At 36.4% G+C, this 22,501-nt stretch overlaps 1 protein-coding gene across 1 annotated transcript; it reads right to left on the reverse strand.

Annotated features, from left to right (window-relative positions):
- Positions 1-10,233: 10,233 nt before the first annotated feature.
- LOC136835846 (uncharacterized) lies at positions 10,234-14,499 on the reverse strand. Its single transcript, XM_067099693.1, has 8 exons — positions 14,424-14,499; positions 13,905-14,018; positions 13,281-13,369; positions 12,698-12,832; positions 12,226-12,399; positions 11,614-11,772; positions 10,986-11,105; positions 10,234-10,762 (listed from the first exon to the last, which is right to left on the reverse strand). The coding sequence occupies exons 1-8, from the start codon at positions 14,497-14,499 to the stop codon at positions 10,520-10,522; spliced, it is 1,110 nt and encodes a 369-aa protein (XP_066955794.1). The 3' UTR covers positions 10,234-10,519.
- Positions 14,500-22,501: the final 8,002 nt, after the last annotated feature.

Consider the following 22,501-nt stretch of genomic DNA (forward strand, 5'->3'; position numbering starts at 1 on the left):
AAAAATATTGGAATTAATGTTAAAGATACGGACTCTTTTCGATAATTATGTTTATTCTTGCAGATTTTACTGTCATTAATTTTTCAGGATTATATTTTACTCTCAACTTGTATGAATAATTATCTCGTATAAATAGATTTTTACATCTGTGTCTGTTTCATTTCTATAAATTAGCAAAAAAAAAATTTTTGAAATTTCCAGAATTCGATTGAGAAATGAAGGTTCCCGGTACCCTTTTGACATGCTAACATTTGAGTAGAACAAGTTTTTGAATTTGTATCCTTGTTCAATTAATCTTATAATTTGATTATTGGCGTCGCTTTCAAGTAGAATTACTGCAATTAACTCTTAATGTGGTGCAAAACTCTTTTACAGAATGCGAGAAGAAAAATGTAATTAGGAGTGGGGACGAGGTTAATTTTTTCAAGTTCTAACACTCAGTGGCGTGTGTCCGAATTTGCTCCACATTTTTTTCTGTACAGCATATGATTTCCCTTTTTTCTGCTTTAGGATTAAACGATGAACGACAAACATCTTCAGTTTAAGGTTAATACGATATTGTTTCCATTTATCTCCATTTGTTGTTGTTCCGTTGAAGCCGACTGTTTCATTATATTGATAATGACATCTGCAGTTGTTGCAGTAGAAGTAATTATAAGACTATCATTTCATATTAATTTAAATTGCATTCCCTTCCTATGAGCATATAATCATTTACGTAACGCGGCCATCATGTTTATTATAACCTTGTTACATACAAAGTGCCATTGATCACACGGAAGAGAATATATTACGCAGTTGGTTACTGAGGCATCGAATCTTAAAAATTGTCTTAACACGCAAAGCAAACATTATCCAAACCGTCCTTTCCTATATCCCTGTCCCTGAAGTTTGAGAGAGAATTTTCTTTCCAAAAACCAGCACCTGCGAAGAACTCAATGTTTGGACCAAGCGTGACCCATACCACTTATCCGTGGACTTCTCGAAATCCCCGTTCTACCTTATAATCAGAACGCGCTGAGAATTGCCATCCCCACCACCTTTGTTCATGTCCTTATCCCGTGTTCCTTTTTAAAGTCTTGTATCATGCAATGACCACACAAACTACACTGTCTTTGCCCACTTGAGGGCGCCATGATTTCTCAACCGTCTCCCCTGTTCCCTGATCCTATGCTGCGCAAATCCAGGGGTTAAACGCCTCTCAAGAATGTCTTGGGGCTACAGGATGTGAGGATCTGCCTAAAATTCCTGACAAGCAAAGGAGCGAAGAGGTACTTTACCATACGGGGTTAATGGAGCTTTCTGTGTGGTTGTCAGACATGCGATCTTCTTTCTGTGTTTCCCGTAGGGTAGTAGTGCCGTCAGTCCACCTCATGCGGTTGCAGTGTAGGCATTACTTAAGGTTCTTTGCAGCGTCCCATCGGTCCCCAGCTGCAACCCATTTCATTTCTTCCATCTTACTTTCCACCCTCTCCTAACAGCTGACTCATAGTGCAACTCCGAGGTTTCCTTCCTGTTATACCTTTCAAGCCTTTTTATTTTCAGTTGCCGTTTCAGCGCTGAATGACCTCATAGGTCCCAGCGCTTGGCCTTTTGCCTAAATTCTATATTATATTCTTCTTCATTCTGTGTGCGATAAATTTTTAAATATTAGTTTTAATTGTGTTTTTTTACTAACATCGTTTCTTGACTTTTTTCAGTTTGAAAAGTACTGTTGAAATGTAAAATGAAATAACAAGAGAGTCTTTTTATGTTTCGCGTTTGATGTGCGATGTTTTTAAATATGTGTTGTAGGGTGTTTTGTTGACTAAATCTGTTCTTGATTTTGTATTTGATTTGAAAAATATTGTTGAAATGTATAATGAAATAACGGGAGAGTCATGATATGTTTCATGTGTGAAATTTTCAGTCAAATGAATCAGTTATGTATTTGGTAAACATACAAGTAAAATTGAAGTTCACTGTGATTGCTGTGAAAGGTGTATAGATATAAAAAAGTTTTATCAGTCTTTATATAAAGATTTCGTCCGTCTGTGGTCAAGTTCTCAGTAGAACGAAAGATGTGGAAAATTTTGTGTATGTCTAGATACCTTCCACATTTTAGTATAATTTGCACATTTTATTGAATAAGTCATTGAACATTTATATTTTTGTACCAAAAATATGGCATGGTATTTTTTTCTCACACTGGCAAAATATTTGAACGTTTATAGTATATTGTAGTAATTGTTATTCCTATTAATATTGTAGTAATTGTTATTCTTATTTTTACATGCTTTTATTTAACTTAACTTCTGCATCTGTCCATCAGTTTGGGTCGAATCTTGTAACTCAATTTTCGACCTGTTCTCTTCGTCTTATGGACTTGAAATTTTCCGTGGTTACTGAATCCCTGTGACCATACAACCTTAAATGATCAGTAGTTGAGCAGTAACCCTACAGTGACCTGTCCGAGTATCTCGGAATTTGCATGAAAATCTTAGGATTTTTCTTACCTTCTTTAACTCTCTAGAATAAGTTAATACCTCTACGGATTTTCAAACCTTCTTTGGCTCGACAGGATAACACGTTCAATTTCGTTAGCGACTATCGTAGTTCGGTTACAATTTTTGTCAAAACTAAACAAGTAAAAAATGAGCCGAAGTTTGTTGGGCGCAGTTGAATTTTCTGTGCAGCGTATAATCAAGGCCACCGAATATGCACGATTATGTCTAACTTTACCTTAAATAAAATGAAAACTACCGAGGCTAGGAGGCTGCAATTTGGTATGTTTGATGATTGGAAGGTGGATGATCAACATACCAATTTGCAGCCCTCTAGCCTCAGTTGTTTGTAAGATCTGAGAGCAGACAGAAAAAGTGCGAACGGACATACAACGCCGGCACAATAGTTTTCTTTTACAGAAAACTAAAAGTATAAAATAGAAAAAATAAAAGAAAATTAAAAGGCGCCTTTATTAAAATGCACTAAAAAGTAAAAAATAAATTTTTGAGACGCACCAGCATTTTCTTAAAATTGATCATGTCTACGGAAATAAAAGCTCGGGCCCCAAACGTGGAAGGAAATGCTGCAGGAAATAAAAAAAAATATATATTTCTTTTCTTTTAGCATTTCCGTCCACGTTTGGCGCCCACGTTTTTATTTATGTAGACATGATTAATTGTAAGAAAATCCTGGTGTGTCTCAAAAAATTATGTTTTGCTTTTTAGTGCGTTTTAATAAAAGCATTTTAATTTTTGTGTATATATTTTTTTATTGTATATGGCTTATACATAACCGAAAATTTTGGATTTCTGCAAAAAGGGCAGGAGAAGCACATTCTATACACTTCTCACTTACGACAAGGCAGTTATGTAGTCCGGTTTGTTTGTCTATTTGTTAGTCTGTTTGTTAGCAGGATTGCGCAGAAAGTTATCCTATCTGTTGATTTTGACTGAAGTTTTACTAGAAGTGGACTCCGCAAGGGGGTAGTGCCGTCAGTGCACCTCACGTGGTGCACTGTAGTCATTACTTAAGGTTCTTCGCAGCGTCCATTCGGACCTTAGCTACAACGTTTTCCATTCTCTTTTACTGTACCTCCGTTCATATTCTGTATCTTCCCTCTGACTTTCCACCCTGTATAACAGTTGTTTTATAGTTCAGCTGCGAGGTTTTTGTCCTGTTACACCTTTCAAACCTACTTACTGTCATTCTCCCTTTCAGCGCTAAATGACCTCGTAGATCCCAGCGCTTGGCCTGTGGCATAAGTTCTATATTCCAGTGTCAGCGAGAGGTGGATCTCGTGGCTGGCAACACGTGATTATATTTCGGGGAAGATCAGGATGTGGGTAAGGGGTCTTTTGGAAAGTGTTGTGAAATGTTCAGCCTTCGCGAAAGTTTGCGGTTTCCGGACTTTCTTGCTATAAACTTGTAATTCTGAAAATGGGAAGTATTCAAGAATGGTCTTTGCATTTTGTGTACTCTATCAACATTGATTTGAAATTTAGTGGCGACATTGTCCAATTTCGCAAAGGTCCTGGAAAAGTTAGGAAGTTAGAGGAGTTTTAGCAGTTTTAGGTGTAAGTCAGTATACGAAACGTTTCTTAGAGAGAGTAACACAAGTGTTTAGGAATAAAAAAAAGAAGAAAATACACTTGTCAAAATTCACGTGGAAACTAAAAAACCAAGATGCTAGCCAGCAGGACTATTAGCCATATGCATTTTTAAAATCTTTTAGAAGTTAGTTGATTATTGGATTAGAAATGATTCATTGATTGAGTTTAGAATTTATTCAGCTGCGGTGAAATCCTCTAAAGGAGAAGATGGGACAGAGCGGGAAGTCAACAACAGTAGTTGAAAGGAGGAAAGCAGAGTTTGCAAATATTCTTGCAGGTTTTAGCCAAAGGTAGGAGAAAACTTTTAGAAGTATGAGAAGTCATGCTATTATATTTTCTAGTTACATAAGGGCTGCAGTCGTACGAGCTTTGCCTTTGCAATGATATTGTACCCTTCAGAATTTAACAAAAATAAGAATTGAATAAGCACGATTATGGCTAACTTTAACCTTAAATAAAATAAAAACTACAGAGGCTAGAGGGCTGCAATTTGGTATGTTTGATGATTGGAGGGTAGATGATCAGCATACCAATTTGGAGCCCTCTAGCCTCACTAGTTTTTAAGATCTGGGGGCGGACAGAAAAAAGTGCGGACGGACAGACAAAGCGGGCACAATAGCTAAAAATGCGTCTGTCACGCCGATCTCGCTTAAAGTGCCATAAATGGAACACAGTAAAGGAAAATGGAGAAGAGATAATACTTACAGTGTGACAGCAGCAGTGGTGGGCTCAGAGCAGCGCCGATCAAGTTCATTGTATTAAGAGGAGTTTCAGACTTTAAAGTAATAAAATGTCAAAAAATAAAAATAAAAAAATAAGCTGCTTGGTCAATGAGGGTATTTCTTTCTGTGAGTCATGTTGGGTGTTTGGTGATGTGCTCCAGATTAATGAGAACATAATAAAACTCAAGGTTCCCCTTGATTAGGTTCGTTCTTTAGAGAATAAAGATTACGTTCTTTACTTAAAAATCTCCAGCCTGAGTTTAATGAGTGTTAGTGTCCAAAGACTTCAAAAACTCTTTGACTGTCGGCTAGTTTTCAACAAAGGAGCCACGTTAAGGAGATTGATAAGGACAGTGAAAAATGCAAAGAAATGCTGTAGTTGTAAGCAGGCCCATTTTGAAGAACAGAATACAAATTTCGGAAATCGACGTCGAGTCTCGTAAAAAGGGTTTTAATTAAATTGATGTGCACGCGTACCAGAGCAGAAACAACTGAGAAGATTTTGTCGAGATACGAAAAGAATTAACAGACTTACTTTTGACAGTTGTAATTCAAGGGGTGAAGGTGATTAGACAGAGAAGATGAGGGGGAGTGTTCAAGAAAGGATAGGTTGGTGGAAGTCCTTGAGATGTATTTTTATACGAACGATGAAAAAGATTATCCTATCTAAATGGTAACAGAAAAGGAAAGGAGGTGGATGTAGGAAGATTTATGAAAAACTAACCTGTGTACGTTGTGTACTTCGAATAATAGGTCATATATCTGTTTCCGATCTAGTGTCTCCTTCAAAAACCACTTTTCCGTAGTCTCGAAAAACTTAAGGCGGTTTATTTTTCATCATCATATAAACACTTCCATAAGAGTTCATTGTATCGAACAGTTTGGTTCAGTGGGCCCTCGTAGTTAAGGGGTGAGGGTGCACGCTTCACCAGCGAAAGATCTTTGGTTCTATTGCATAGTGAGCCCCAACGCTTTATGCAAGCTGACATTTTTTGAATCCCGTTGTATTCACGTTGACCCAGGTGGTGAATTTGGCACCTGACAGTAGCCTGGGGTGATTAGACAAGAACATGGGTAAAAGACTTGTTGAGAACCGACAGGGTACCGTAAGGAGTCATCACCTTTGAAAGCAAAAGGGGTATGGTAAAAAAAAATGTATGTGGTATGTATTTGTCTGTAATTTATAACAAAAATTAAAAATGAAAACAGTCCTGATGGAAATATTCAACAGTGTCATCACTCGTGATTTCTTGGAACAGTATCAACATTCAGTCTCGACTTGCTGAAAATACAAAATACGCTTTTTAAATCTCTACTGTAGCAAAGTAAGTCGCCAGTATACTGATTCCCCTCTTGACTATAATCTGTAAAGCTGCTTTGCTTCATAACAGAACACCTGCGTCTCTCCGGGCTCATAGAACGACTTAGCCTCCGTCTTGGTGCTGTCTTCCTGGTAGAAGAAGTGCGGATTAATTCGGATGGATTGGTCGGAGACGCATTTCCTTAAGATGACACATTCATTTCGTGTGCCCCCAAGCTCATTTGCCTGACACAGAGGAGGACGACGTGCGTCGTTTCCCTCTGGGGAAGGCGTCGTCGTCGTCGTCGTCGTCATTATCATCATAATCCTTTATGATCATTATCATCCGCGTTGTGCTCCCTTGATAAAATTTGGATTATGGTTTTCCCCATATACGATGACGAACTAAAAAGGGTTTCATAAGCTATTCATTTTGCAGCAGTAGTGTTGCATGTGTTTGTGTCCCTGTCCGGATTTAAGTCGTTTCGGATGTGGCGTGATATATTTTATTGGAACAATGGTAATGAGGGATTCATTAATGCTTTTTAATGGTGAAACATTTACCTCTGTAGTTGAAAGGGACTTTATGGTCACGCTTCTGTGCGTTCATCCAAGTTCCAAATATATATCATTGCTGGCTGCGTTTTATTTATTATTCGGATATTCATTGTAAGTTTTGAGAGAGAGAGAGAGAGAGAGAGAGAGAGAGAGAGAGAGAGAGAGAGAGAGAGAGAGAGAGAGAGAGAAGCTGTGGGCGTTTGTTGTAATGCCAAAGGAACCCCTTACCCCTACACCAAACGTCAGATTTAGGTAGTAAATAGCAAATAAGAATTTGACGGTATTACAGTATAAGGGTTATTTCAGCATGCGTGTTAGATAATTACGCTTTTTCAATTTATTTTCTTGATGTCCTCACATGAATTATTGAATGTATTATAAAAACTTCTATTACCATTTTTATTATGAAAACTTCTATCAACCTTTTTAAAAGTAAAATAACCAATAGGAAAAGATCTTTTCTAAGTGTTCCGTAGTTTTGTATAAGGAATGTTCAATTTCCCTAATTGTCACTGGAGAAACACTGGCCCAGTGGATATTGCTACTTGGCAAATGACGTTACCAGTTGTTAATGAACCTCATTAAGCATGGCGTTATAACTTTACCCGAGAGACAAGTGAGACGTAATATTCCAATACTGTCTCGTTCGTAATGTTATTCCAAGGGACCTTGAAAACACACCTCGCTGTTATTCAGCTACGCAGACGTAGGCCTGCATAGAAAACCGTCTGGATAATACCAAAATCATTATCATACAAGCTGTATGCAGTCTGATAGTAAGACTTGAGAGAGAGAGAGAGAGAGAGAGAGAGAGAGAGAGAGAGAGAGAGAGAGAGAGAGATTTCAAACAGTCTTTAACAAAGAAGCGAAAAGATCTAAATCATGGGAGTAGGCATAAATACGAGACTTCTGGTTCTTGAGTGTTTTGTGAGATTCTTTGTTTCTCCGACAGTTCTACCGTTATTGTTATTATCACTATTTTCTTCATATTCATTTTTATTAGGCTAATGGCCGCCTTATTAGCTATCTGCGTTGAAGGTCGGTGGTGATTATATTCCGGCTGCGTTTTTCGGTAAACTGTTTTTTATTTTGTTTTCCTCTACTGCATCTATGTCCGTAGAGATTCATATTATTGTCAAAGTTACAATGATTATCATTTTGATTATTATTATTATATGACTTGTCGCTCAAATATTATAAGATAATTTTGCATTATTACTGTAAATAATATTCAGTAACGTGAGCTTTCTTTTTTATGTTTACAGCGCATATCATTATTATTATTATTATTATTATTATTATTATTATTATTATTACTTGAAGTAATTGTATTTTTGCACGCTCTCTTTTGTATCCGATTTCTAGTTCCCAAGGTTAAGAGATTCTTATCCTTCCTGTCTTATGGGAATGAATGACAGTTCTGAATTCTTTTCCAAACTTTATGCTTGAATAATTTCGAAGATAGAGCATACAAATTGCCAGCACGCAGGACAATAATTGGGAGCGAAAGTTCCCAAGCAACGTATGCATCACTGCTCGCCCTACTCCCGTCGTCCAAAATAAAAATGGGGAAGAAATATATTCATGTCAAGCAAATAAGTCACTGAATGTGTTTCGCTTAAATTTTATTAAATTGGCTTATTTTTTTTTTAGTATACCTGATCGGAAGATTTCATAAGTCCAATTGTTTACGATCATCTTATGGTAAAAGGGTCTGTTCTGCCAAAAACTTTAAGTGGGTGAAGTTTCCTTAATGCTTAAATCTGCAGAAATATGTCTGAAGTTTTCAGAGGTGCTCATTCAAATCTAAAATATTTATAATAATAATATAATAATAATAATAGTAATAATGGTAATAATAATAATAATTATTATTATTATTATTATTATTATTATTATTATTATTATTATTATTATTATGCTTGCTTTGTTCTGTCATTTGAAATACTTCAGAAAATTTAGTTGATTTTCTTTCCCCCGTTTATAGGTTTAACCTTCGTAGTTTAAAATGTTTCTCTCATATTGGTGGTCCAATTTCCTTTGTTATCTTCTGTGACAGGACTGAAAGAAGAGTAATGTCTCTCTCTCGAGCCCTTCCCCTAAAAATGATTCACACGGTTATTCTGTGGGAATCGGAGCTAATCGTATTGCGGTGGTTTTTTTTTTTTTTTTTTTTTTTTTTGCTTTCCCTCTACTGTAGACTTTGGAATTCCTTCCTCGCTTTGTTGTGTTAGGTTAGTCATCACTTCAGGGCCAGGCACAACTTTTTTTCTCTTCCTGTTTTCCATTAGGTTTGTCCTTCATAAGAATGTTAGGTTATTCACTCCATCGGGCCAAACATTCTGAAAAAAATTTTTAGATGTATCGAAAACGCATTCTCACTCAACGCCTCTATAGCTTGTAATAATCGTGTTCATCTTCACATTCAGACTTCGCCAGTGGGAGTATTATTAATGGTATTATTAGCAAAATAGTGGGGGTGTTTTGTTAGCTAGAAAATTACCTATTCTGTCCTCAGGCATGGGAACACTTCTGAAGAAGTGTCGTTAGTTTTGTTGGAATGTATCGGATGATTTTACTTTTAGTAACTTTCTTTTAAAAATTTGGTTATCATTCTTGAAAAATACGAGATTTGTAGACTTATAAAGGATCCGTCTCCAATATGTTCGTTTTTGCCTCCATGATTATTTCCGTGTGAGAATCTCCCTTGCTTTTCTTACCGTTAAATTTTTTCATTACCAGCTAAATACCAGGAAAAATAACATGAAATATGAATAAAATAAAGTATCTAAATTATCAGGTAAGATGCACGTCGTGATGAGAAAGGAGGCTGTAGGGCTACTGCGTAAGATACAATTCCTTCCACTGACAAATGATGCCTAAGGAAATAACCGGTTTTTCATAATCGTTTCACTGCAGCCTAGAGGTCAAGCTACCACTTCGCTTGTGGGCATTCTCAAGCAATCGATTATTTAAAGTCTGTCTAGTGTCATATGAAAGTATTTAGTCATTGTAATCTCAGAGTGAAACGGTGGTAAGCAGTACTGTGTAAGTGAGGGGATAAGCTGGTCCCAGTCTACACTCGGTGTCTAGAAAACAGGTTTTAGTGGCGAGGTAGGCACTGAATTTCTTATTGAGATTTACTTGTGTTATCCTACTGTGCTATCTGAGACATGGGTCACCCAAAATATATACCTACTTTGTATTCACCGTTAAGAACAAGTGCAGTGATTTTGCCAACATAATAATACATTTTTTGAGTCTATGGAACAGAAAACAACTCTTCGAAGCCTGTATTTTAAGGAAGCTTACCTACTGTAGTCGGTTTATAAGATGTAAGGGTGTTTTGAGCCCCTGTGCGTTATGTAAAACGATGATGTATCCCAGAGCTAGGGTATACCGCTTCTCTGAGCAGCAGGCACTTCATAATTTTATATACGATGAAATTCTTTTTACATTTGTTTTTAATTGTTTCCTGTTTTAGCACCTGCCTACTTTAGATAGAGGTAATTGAAATTCAAGAGTTTTACTGCTCTGATAAACATATATTACCCAGGTTCATACTTTAAGTCTCTTAAATATTTTATGAAACCGTAATCAAAATATTTTTATGAAGATTACAAACACTTGATATATAGCCATACAAAAATATAAAATTCATTTTACTATATACGAAGGCGTGTTCGTATTCGAGATGAGAGACTAGTTTGCCAGACTAGGTGACAGTCCTCAGGGTGAAATGCACCGTTAGCTGCATATTTTCTGGTCTCAGCGACACATCAGCTGGGACACTATTCTATAAAAGGGCCGTATGCTGAAGGAATCGTGAAGAGATACCGCAATACTTAAATAACTTGCAGCTCGTTAAGTGAATCTGCTTCCATTACGATTGCAGCCAGTCTGTTTATTTTGTTCTCTTGGGTATCATCTTTAGGGAAGAGTGACAGATCGAAGTCGTCGATGTTTTTCCTGATGTCCTCCTTGAAGCAGGCGTCTGTTCTGACCTCTTTTTCGCATTTCATCGCCATCAGGAGGCGTTGGAGGTTGAGAGGGAGAGGAGACTTCAGCCTATCCAGCGGCATGCAGTACTGGAAGGAAAGCAGAGAATCAGAATGTGCAATGACCTTTGTAAACTTGCCTTGATTTGATGCTAGATTCGCTTCTGCTGTTGTTACATAAGTCTCGAAACCTATAATTATATTAGATGACAGTTTCGAAAAACAGTAAATGGCGAAAGTCTGATTTTTGTTTTTCTTAGTTATGGTGTTAAATGAATCACCAGTTACAAAGTATAACTCGATTTTCACTCACAGTCAAATCCCTGCAGTAATAAATGCCGTCAGCGAGATCCTTCTTCAGCTCTTTGCTGATTGGCGCATGCTGGAATTGTGTGACGTAGTGTTCGACATCCAGGTTCAGGTATTCGTCAATCTGAAAGAAAAAATAAAAAAATAAACGAGCTTTAAATGGGACAGAACACAGCCTGTCATTCAAATGGGAGGGGCAAGGGCGGTAGTTCAATTGTACGGGAAGTATTAGAGAGAAAAATTATTAAAATAGGATCAAAAGAATGAGGCAGACCCATTGCTATTGTCTCAGCTTAAAAGAACGGGGGGAAGACATCTTGCTATTCAGTTTGTCCCCGTTTAAAAGTTTTGTTCAAGATTTTTACAACGATTTAGGTAATATGGAGATAACGGAAGTGATTGGTATTAGTTCGAAAAGATAAATGAAATGTATTGATGCCAGAACACGAGAAATTTACGGTAGATTACTTACGTCAAAATCCACGCAGATAGGTATAGATTGCCTTTATGCAAACCCCCCCCCACCTCTTCTTTTTCAAGTTTTCATCATCAGTTTTAATAGGAAAAAAAAGTTTATTACTCAAAACATTTTTCAGCTCCAGATTTTAAAGAGAATCAGACCAGTAACTTACAAGTCCAATTTGGTTGAGGACGCAGGTGTAGTTACTGAGAGATGCGGTGATTTTGTTAACCGCATCCAGGAGGTAATATTTATCGAAGAAAGGTTTCTTTGGTGGGGGCACTGTCACTGCTGAGGGTGTAGATGCCTTAGAGGCTTCAGAGTCCCGTTTCTGTAAGGTAGGTGTTTTTTTTTTATTAAATTAAGTTTCTTCATGGACTAAGCTCTCTTGAAAATTGAATAGCTGGAATTTGGACTTTACATAAGGGTAGTCAGTGTTTTAAACAATTTCTGACAATACTGCCTGTTGCAGTAACTAATAATTCTCAGCCATTTTTAAACTATTGTATGAGTGTTTTGACAATACAATGTATGAAGTTTTAAGATTGTATTTCTAGATAATTGAGGTAAGCGTAATACGATTGCATCCTCTGTAAGGTTTATTATGCAAAACTGAATACGGTTACAAAGCTTACAATTTTAAAAGTATTTTGATATTTGTGTTAATGAAAGTCCCTTTTATTTCAAACCAGTGACATCTCCATTTGTCTTTCTTCAAAAGAAAACTTTTTATTTTATTAGATTATTCGGACACATGCAAATAAACGCAATTAAATTTCCTTACCTTCACGTAGTGGTACTGAGGAACCCCCTGTGGTATCGGTCGATGTTGTTGGTATGTTGGTGGTACACTGGGGTATTGTGGGAAATTTAGGGGTACTTGGGGGTACTGAGGATAAGCTTGTGGCACACCGTATCCTATGTTATTGGTAGGAGGTGGGATGTAATGGGGATATCCCTGAAATTAGAATGGGACTTAGAATATTGTAGAATTAACTCACCAAGAAATGGATGTATTTTTAGATTCACTTGGAATAACTCAACGTTGAAAATATTCGTTTCATCTAACATTACTATGAATTTACTTTCAAAATAAAATATTAAGGTTATTTAAAGCAATAAATATGTAAGTGGCTAATTATAAGTGGTTCTGTAGGGTCCTTTTTCTGAAATGACTGTAATTGATAAATGTTACTGAACTACTTTGGTAAATTTTTATTAATTTTTTTTTCGGGAAAATAACAGAGTAAACTTACGGGTTGATGTCCAAAGGGTGGGTAACCGATGCTCCCCAAACTGGACACCGGAAGTTGCTGGCACTCTTTCTGAGCGGCGCTAACTAGTGCCAGATAGTTGTAGTACACTTCTTCCCCGAAGCAGTTTGCCATGACCTGGTGAGGAATTTTGAGCATTTTGAATTTCATTTTATTAAAAAGAAATTCCATCGAATGCTAATAAAATGAGATATGATAGCTAATAGGTTTCGAAAAAGGTTATAAGTGAAGGAAAGTACAATAGAAATTAACTAGTTGGGCTTATTACATTGTTGATTTGAAACCTCCTCCTCCAAAAAATGTGTATTTATCATATTTGGATGTGGATTAGTAACATATTCATTGCTATATAATATGAGAACCACTGACTCTGAACTAATATGCACTACAGTAACCTTGAATAATGTAACTTATTTCTGAGAGTTAACGAATATTCACTCAAAATCAGAAAGAATATAATGATCCCTTAGTGTCTTATGTGACTAGAAGGAAGATTGGTTGATTCAGCTAATACTAACATCATCTCGTCATACTGTCCTGTCAGTACTGTGGCACGGACACTTACTTTTGTGAATGTGTACTTCTCAAAAAAATCGTTTTGGCCCAAGGCGAAAGCCGCCAGTGGTAGCAGAATCACGGCTCGATACATATTGCCTGTAAAAGAAAAGGAAGAAAGTAGAGAATATATTGACAGTATCCCACATTACGTTGGCTGTATAATTTATGGCGATGAAATGCGTGTCTTAGGTTAGAGAGCGTTGAGTTGTATGATGAGAACCTGATTTGGATATACTTAATCTTTGCAATCCTTGATCCTTAAACGCTTTGATTCACTTTGCATTTTAAAGCGAAATACTTGTAACGCGCACCTTTTCTGCCAGCTGGAATAACACACTCATTCGTATTACCACCATCATGCGAGGAAACAGTTGCAAAACAACGCGATATATTCTCACACTCAAATTACGATCTCGGCGAACTATCAAACGCTGAAATACGAAAATCACTCAAGCGACGAAAACTACAGATCCACAAAGGACCGACGTCAAAATATGAATACATCGAGGACAAAAAAAAAAAAAAAAAGTCATATCGGCAAAGGGCGGCTTCATCAAAGAGCGAAACGCTCACCGGGACAAAATGCTTCGATATTTCGATTCGTTTCCTTTCAACACTGTCGTTCTCTTACCGTCTATCCGATGTGCTGCTGGACAATTTGTGACACCAGGAGAGAGCCTCTTATTGCCTTTTATATACGCGTCCGTGCACGCTGACTTGGCTGTCCCACCCACCTGACAAAGACCTTGTCCAAGGGCGCTTTTAAATGATTTGAGATTGGAGGTTTATTTTGATGCTGTTATGAGTTGCTTGAGAATTGTGTATATATATACAGTATATGTGTGTATATTAACGTATGTGTATATATATATATATATATATATATATATATATATATATATATATATATATAATATGTGTGTTTGTAATGATATATGCATACACATATATTAATATATATATATATATATATATATATATATATATATGTACGTATGTATATACATAATATATGTGTATATTTATATACACACACACACACACATATATATATATATATATATATATATATATATATATATAGAGAGAGAGAGAGAGAGAGAGAGAGAGAGAGAGAGAGAGAGAGAGAGAGAGAGAGAGAGCAGGATACCTGGAAAAGTTTTGGAAGTTACAAGAGCCGGATTAAGAAGTACAATATTGAATGTATGAAGGGGTGGTTGAACCATCTCTCCATATGGAAGTGAAGTGTAGATGTCAAAAGTGAAAATAATAAAGATTGATAAGAACAGGAATAGACCGTTAAGAAAAAGATATGGTGAAAAGATTAACTGTAAGTGAAAGGTCGATCAGAGTGTTTTGAGATGATCTGGTCGTTTGGAGAGCATGAAGGGCGAAATATAACAATTTTGAAGTTTTAAGGGGCAGGAGGACAGAGGGATAGAGTAAGCATAGATTAGATAGGGCAGATAAGGTGGTACGGAACGGCCTTGGTACCCAGGGAACTCGAGAGTGCTTGTGTAATAAAGGTGAGTGGCGCATTGTATTGGAGACATAGACGTGCTGCTGGTGAAGCAGAGGAGATACATCCTTGATTCTGCACCTAGTTTAAGGGAGGGCGAGGCAGCGACTCTCCTCTCTCTCTCTCTCTCTCTCTCTCTCTCTCTCTCTCTCTCTCTCTCTCTCTCTCTCTGCAGCTACTTCCCTATTAGGAGGAACAGCTTTTTGCAGATCATTTCCCTGGTATAAGAGCGGAAGCGCTCGCCTTCCTCGCACACATTAGAGCCAATTGTTACTTCCAACCCGCTTATTTAAATCTGTGATATTGAGTGATTTATTTGACTCCTCCTTTCAGCAGCGTGCTTGGTTTTTGTTAAATGTTTTCAGCTGAGAGAGAGAGAGAGAGAGAGAGAGAGAGAGAGAGAGAGAGAGAGAGAGAGAGAGAGACACTTTTTCTCAAAGATTACGAATTTTTTTCGCTGAAAAAAAAAAAGTTTATTGCACTTTGTTTAACATTTTAGGGGGTTGTCGTACATATTCCCTCCTAGTTGAGAAAGAAAAAGAGAAGAGACTCGGTTCGAAACTGTGTGCGGTGATAAAATAATTCTTTTATATTTTCTAGATTCAGGGTTGTCGGTTTGCAGTGTCCTTGTCCTTAATCATATTTTCCTCATGTGGCCTTTTGGATAAATGTTCTTAAAAGTTTTGTTGTAAGTTCGTTATGTGAGGACATTTTCTTCCGAATAGAATATAAAAGGACTTTATTGGATTTTGATGAGCTTATGATTATATTGCTTCCTCCCCCTCCCCCTTTCTCTCTCTCTCTCTCTCTCTCTCTCTCTCTCTCTCTCTCTCTCTCTCTCTCTCTCTCTCTGTTTTCATGGTATTTTAAATCGGATAACAGTACTTCTACGCAGAATAGGTAATATATTTACTACGTTTAACGGCTTACCATTTTCCAGGAAGATTAAGCTTTCGTATTAAACAGTACATATCTCTTCATAATCATGGCCTCTTTAACTCACAACCTCCAAAGGGGTATCTGTTAATAAGATAAGCCCCAAAAAAGTCGAGTCATTATCATCCTCTCGTGAAACATCATCATATTAAGATAATCCTAATTAGCCTCTAATGAGCAGTTTTTATAGGCTCGCTCATCGCATCATAAATTTAATCTTCCATTTATAAATACATCACAATTTAATCTTCCATTTATAAATACATCCCAGTGCATTTGAATGCTAAAATCTTAGTAATAGCCTTTTCCACCGTGGCCTGTTCGAACATCCACATAAATTATTACACTGCTTCAAAAGAATGAAGAGATATACTTTACAGTTGGTATTCAAGTGGCTAATCTAGTCCTTCCTTTGCTCACCTGCAAATGATGTCATCAACAAAGAAGATATGTATATTAGTATGAATTTTATTCCTTAGTGTGGTTTAGCACACACATATATATGTATATGTATATATATATATATATATACAGTATAAATATACATATATATATATATATATATATATATATATATTCCTATATAATGTGTGTAAATATATGTATATATATACATATATGTATATATAAATATATATATACATATATATGTATATATACATATACACACACACACACACACACACACACACACACACATATATATATATATATATATATATATATATATATATATATATATATAAAATAAATACCTGTTCTGAGGCAATAGGATTCCTAAACCATTAGTATAATAGTAAATGCCTCTGGTATTGAAGTTTTTTTAAAAGCTGTGATTATATTTTATTTTTCCCGTTATTATTTACACTGTCATTTAAAGAAAGGCCGCAAGATTGCACACGGATGCATGGTCATTGTAACAAGTATGATATGCAATGCTTTTGTGTTTCCCCTGGTCAGTTCTGTCGATATGTTTGAGTTTGGTTACTTATTCTTACTGCTTTATCACTTTATAATCTGTTTGTGATATGTTTGGTTGATGCATTATTGATATCATTCTCTGAATCATGTACTCATGCCGTTGCCAAGCCCGTACATCAAAACTTAGTGGTCTACCGCAAATGGCTGTAAATAATGATATAGCCTGAAATGCAATGCCCTTTACTTTTGTTCGAAGTAACACTTTCAGCCTCTCAGGTTTTGAAGATTACTGATGAAAAAGCTTATAGGAGTTCAATTTTCTTTGTGATTTTTTTTCGCGATCTTCGTCAAGTTCTTAGTATTTTAGATTTTCTAATAATTCGGACAGAAATCAGATGGCTTTCAGCTGATCTGGAATTAACATAAAAATAAAAAAGAAAAAGTTTTTGCAAATATTAATTTGTTCAGGATTTGTTTTAAGGTTTTTTCCTTGGTGCTTTGCTTAGAATTACGAATAGATCGTATAATATTTACAGCTGTGCGAATGTTTATCATAAATTAGTATGCTATATATTTTTGCATTCATTTACACATGCGTGTTCATTTCTACTTATGATGTAAATTAAGATTATACATATACATATATTATCAGATGTACATATATTATCAAATCTTTTTGGATTGTTATGTATTCATTAGTCTAATTTTGCATCATATGCATTCATTGTATAATGATTTAAGCAGTACGTTCTTATTATTTATAATTTTTGTATTAACCATTCTCGCTTTCAATCATTACGTATGGTCTCCAGTCCCGTCGGCCTTTGTAGAACAATTTACCGTTATTCTAAATTAAAGTAAACGCACGCAATAAAATGATCGTTAAAAAAAAAATTTTTACTGCTGTTGTAAATCAAATTTCTGAATAAAGTGGTTAATGACCATCGGAGTATTTCCGGAAAACCTGACGCGTGACCATTAAATTGGAGTCGATGGAATCTGTGTGACGTGGAAGATTATTGGGGTGATATAAATAGTGCCTTATCCGCCACGCGTTCCTGGTTTTCCCTGATGGTCATCATCTGCTTTGTGGGGCTAAGCACGACCTTGAGACTCGTAAACGTTGCTTAGTAGTACGGTACTACAGTCTAAGAGTTCGTTGTTCATTATTTAGCCCCAGGGAAATAAAGGATGTGATTGATGGCGTTCGTTCTGGTTGCTTGTTCGGAATGGAAATTTTGGGGAGTGAAACGTTGCATAATGCGCTGTTGTGATTGTCCATCAGTTTGGTCATAATATATCGCGTTATTCGTTCGAGTAACGTGTTCAGATAGGAAATAGGTGAATAAGATATTGGTTTTCGTTCTGGTAAAAGACTAAAAAGGATTTTTTTTTAGAATTGAAATGGGATAATTTTTATTAATTTTTCTCACTGAAATTCAAAGAGCAGTTTTACTTCTCATTTTCCCTTCTTTAACATGTGATGCCTTTTATGTATTGAGCTAAAACAGTGAAACTGGAACAACAACTAAATATTTTTAAAAATTAATCGTTTGAGCTAACATCGTCATCACGCTCACCTTGAATTTTCCGATTTTCCCTAGCGTCCACAACTAGCGATTACAGAAAATGAATTATAAGAATAAGAAAATCCTTTTTTTTTTACACGCTACCATAAATTATAATTTCTTTCACTCCGTTTGTGCCATAGTGGATAGCGCGCACCCTAATTTTCTAGACCTTGCATCTCCCTCCTCGCCTTGAAATCTACACAATTACGAATCCGATGAATGATAATTTGATCCATGCTTTGTTTATCTCATCGATGATTAGGATCAGGTAGACGCCCTAAAAGAATTCTTCAAGGAGAAGAGGAAATGGGAATCCGGATTAAAAAAAAAAATTGAGATATTCTCTTGCGTTACTAAGTAGCAGTGATTCGCGTCAATTGAGCACTGGTTTGCGCTAGATCATTGTACTTCGCAGGTGCGCTTTAGGTGTGCGTGTGTGTGCTTGTGTCAGTACGGTCTGTTCATCTAATAGTGACAAAACACACATTATTTGCGATACATTACTCTGATGCAATTCATTTGTGTTTGATTTAACGCTTAAAAACTCTCTCTCTCTCTCTCTCTCTCTCTCTCTCTCTCTCTCTCTCTCTCTCTCTCTCTCTCTCTGTGGTTCGTTTATCCAATAATGACCAAAGGCAAATTGTTTGTGAAACGTTGCTGTGATGCGAATAATTTGTATTTTACATTGAAAGCTCTCTCTCTCTCTCTCTCTCTCTCTCTCTCTCTCTCTCTCTCTCTCTCTCTCTGCCATATCGTTGAAGGTCGATAATATGTTGTTTTATGCAACGGTATTTGTTCTTAGCGGTAGAGCTTTTAGTGTTATTAATATCCTTACATGCATCGACATTAACAGGGAAATTAAGCTTGCCTTTCGGTTAATATCCTACCTAAATTATATTTTCTTTATTTTGTATAGATCATTTTATGGCAAGAAAAGTTTGGTGTGCAATAACACTCTTATATTGCAATATATTTTCACTAGAAGGTACTGTAGAGTACAAATCTGAGCCAGAGATGTCGGGTATCTTTCTGCAGACCGAAATACTTTGATGAAATCTCGTCGTTGCTTGTTTTGAGGTGCGAATTTCCCATCCCCAACACTAGCCAGCCATTCCACTTTCAGGATCATTGTCAGTAAAAGATTCAGTAGCAGTTCTTTGCTTCTGAAGATTCACTGCACTTGTGTCAGAGGTCCGGGTCGCAAATTCCTGAGATGTATGCCAGTATCGCACCAGTCCCGATTCTTTTTTTTGGGGGGGGGGCGGCCGCGCCATGCCCCTAGGTTAGGTTAGGTTAGGTTAGTATCTCTTTGGGTAGTTTTTAAGATATGGTCCTCGGTTACATCTCCGGTAAATACGTCCGGGTAAACTGTAAAACCTCCTTACCGTCGACCTCTTTATTGCAGGTTCTCCGACAGAAAGATTATGTAACAGACATTGCGTAGGACATTAATGCCAGTCACGAAAGTTTACAATCATTTTCTTCGGGGAAATACTAAGATCGGGGCATTTTGTAGGAAATCATGGTTTTTTTCTCGACACATACTTCTCTTTCTTGTTATACGATCAGAAATACTATCTTTATATATTAAACTGCACCTTAGTTGGCTCTCTCTCCGTCTCTCAGGAAACCGTATAAAATAAAAATTTTGTCCGCAGAAATAATCACACTTATACATATACGTATAACTTTATGTACTTTTATGATGGATGTTGACACAGTTGTGTCCTTCATTTCTAGGCATTTTTTAGGGTGATAATTTTCAAGTTTATGTATAAGATTTATCTCAAAATTATTAGTTAACGAATAAGAAAGATCTTGCGTTTGACCCAGCTTCTTTTTGTTTTCGCAAATTAACGTGTGTTGCACATAACAGGATCCTTAAGAATTTATGCAGAAGAATATACCTTTATTTTGCATATATATATATACTATATATATATATATGTATATATATATATATATATATATATATATATATATATATATATATATATATATATATATATATGTATATATATGCACATCAAAAATACTACCCATCTTATAACCATCCTTGTTTAATTTTTGTAAGTGTCTGTTTTCGTGACTGTTGAACCATTAACGTTGCACTCACTTGTTAATAAAGCAGCAAGTAACGATACCTTGCGATGAAACCCCGAAACTCCTCCGCCTGTGAGTCCTCCTAAAATTTTTCCACCTTGATGTCACACTTGAGGTTCTCTGAAGCATCGCATTGATAATTCGCCGTGATGTCAACTCCCAACATCAGGGAGGCCACGTCGCTGGTCCTTCGCCAACTCGCTAGGTTCTAGCATATCTTTCCGCAATATTCATGCTAAACTAATTTCTGGCGTCTGTTGCCCTAACTTAGTCTTGTATAATATCTGCAAGCCTCTCTTTACTCGTGTGTATTTATTGGCATAAGGAAAATTTGAACTGTTTTGTTAGTTGATGGTCATGTCTGTGGTTCACTAAATGAAGATTGCTATATTCCGAAAGTCTCCAGTCACAGGGTATTTATCTTTATTTCCCGCGTTTAATCCTATGCTGATAGGACTTGAGGTTACTTTACAACGTGAGTATTCAGTTGATATCATCGTAAACCCATAGTTAGGGGTTACGCCGTGATTACACTTCACTTAAGGCTTTTTCCACCGTCCCTTTCGCCCCAGCTGCACCCTTTTCATTCCTTTAATTGTACCTCCGTTCATATTTTCTCTATTCCTTCTTACTTTCCAACCTCTCCTAACAGTTTGTTTCATAGTGCAACTGCGACGTTTTCCTCCTGTTACTCCTTGAAAACCTTGTTGCTCTCAGTTTCCCTTTCAGCGCCTAATGACCTCAAAGGTCTCAGCATTTGACCTTTGACTTAAGTTTTACAGTCCATGCTATACCATCGTAAGCTTCACCTTCAAAAACACTTTACGCTAAAGACGTGATTTACTTTTTCTTTGATAACTAATCTTAGTTCACAAATGAATCGAACGATGTTTAACAAAATCCACCATTTAAATGGATGCTACGTCTATAAATTGTTGTTATATTTTTTGACTTGCATGTTGGTGAATAATAAGAAATGTAAGATACCCATTTAATTCTGAAACCTTATTGAGACCCATTAACGCCGAGTTTGAGTAACGATCAGTTTTTTTTTTTTTTTCTACCTAATGCTCAAATCTATTCCAGTTAATGTCAAAATTATTAACAGGATTTTTAGCCTTAAAAAACAAAGCCTTAATTCCCAAAAATGTTAGGAAATTCTCGGCTTTTCTGCTGCCCTTAGTATTCGTTTCCCACACTCCAAAATTAGAATACCATTACAGCTCAGCTAAGAGACTGCGTCTGTTAAATTTCTTGTTAGAGAGGCATAATGCCACATTCTGCAGATATCTAAGTGTTGTACGAAGAACATTGTCCAATGAAATGAAAGCTTCGGAGAAATGAATAGTTGTGACGGTTACAGTGGGTGGATAAAGTAAGTTTCGTTGATCAAGCAAAGTAAGTGCTGTGTACTAAATTCAGCCAGATGCAGAACATTTCAGTGATTTCAGCAAAATCTGGAGCATGTTGCAACAAACTATATTGATATACGAGTACCTACGTTGTAATGTAGTTATTTACACTGAACCGAACAAAGTTATGCAAACTGTATTCAAAATTAGTTATGTGGATTAACATATGTTTTTGAATGCATCCTCAATCAAAGCAAAACTTTGTTCGAACAAAGAGCACCGGATGGATTCGTAATCAGTCCGGCCAGAGCTGAAAGGGGACTATTGTAAATCGTGTTCAGTCGCCAAAAAATGAAACAGGATTGCATTGCGTAACGAAACGGTTTATTCTGCTGGAAGTGTATATGAATTTGAAAGCTTGTTTAGAAATTTTTTCTCTCTCTCTCTCTCTCTCTCTCTCTCTCTCTCTCTCTCTCTCTCTCTCTCTCTCTCTCGTGTATTTCACGACGCAAGTTAGTGAAGCTTTTTAGCTTTAACAAAACCTTTTTTTCAATATGTTTCGTATAATTTGACTTGACTGAACTATACTCAGATGGATTTAAGACATGACGGCGACCTGGGCTTAGTACCTTTGTCTCCATTAAGTGTATCGTTGAAGTACTCTATACTCCATCAATATTTTAAGTCGAACACCGTCTACAAAAGAAAGCATCCATTATTCAGTACTGGAAAAGCTCATGTTCTTTGCCTTTTTAAAAGGAAGGTACTTTTTAAGGACAGTCTTTTTTTTCCCCTTTTCGTTGAGATCGTCTCATGGTAACAAAAA

Source organism: Macrobrachium rosenbergii, chromosome 55 (assembly GCF_040412425.1).
Source record: "Macrobrachium rosenbergii isolate ZJJX-2024 chromosome 55, ASM4041242v1, whole genome shotgun sequence".
NCBI classification, from domain to species: domain Eukaryota; kingdom Metazoa; phylum Arthropoda; class Malacostraca; order Decapoda; family Palaemonidae; genus Macrobrachium; species Macrobrachium rosenbergii.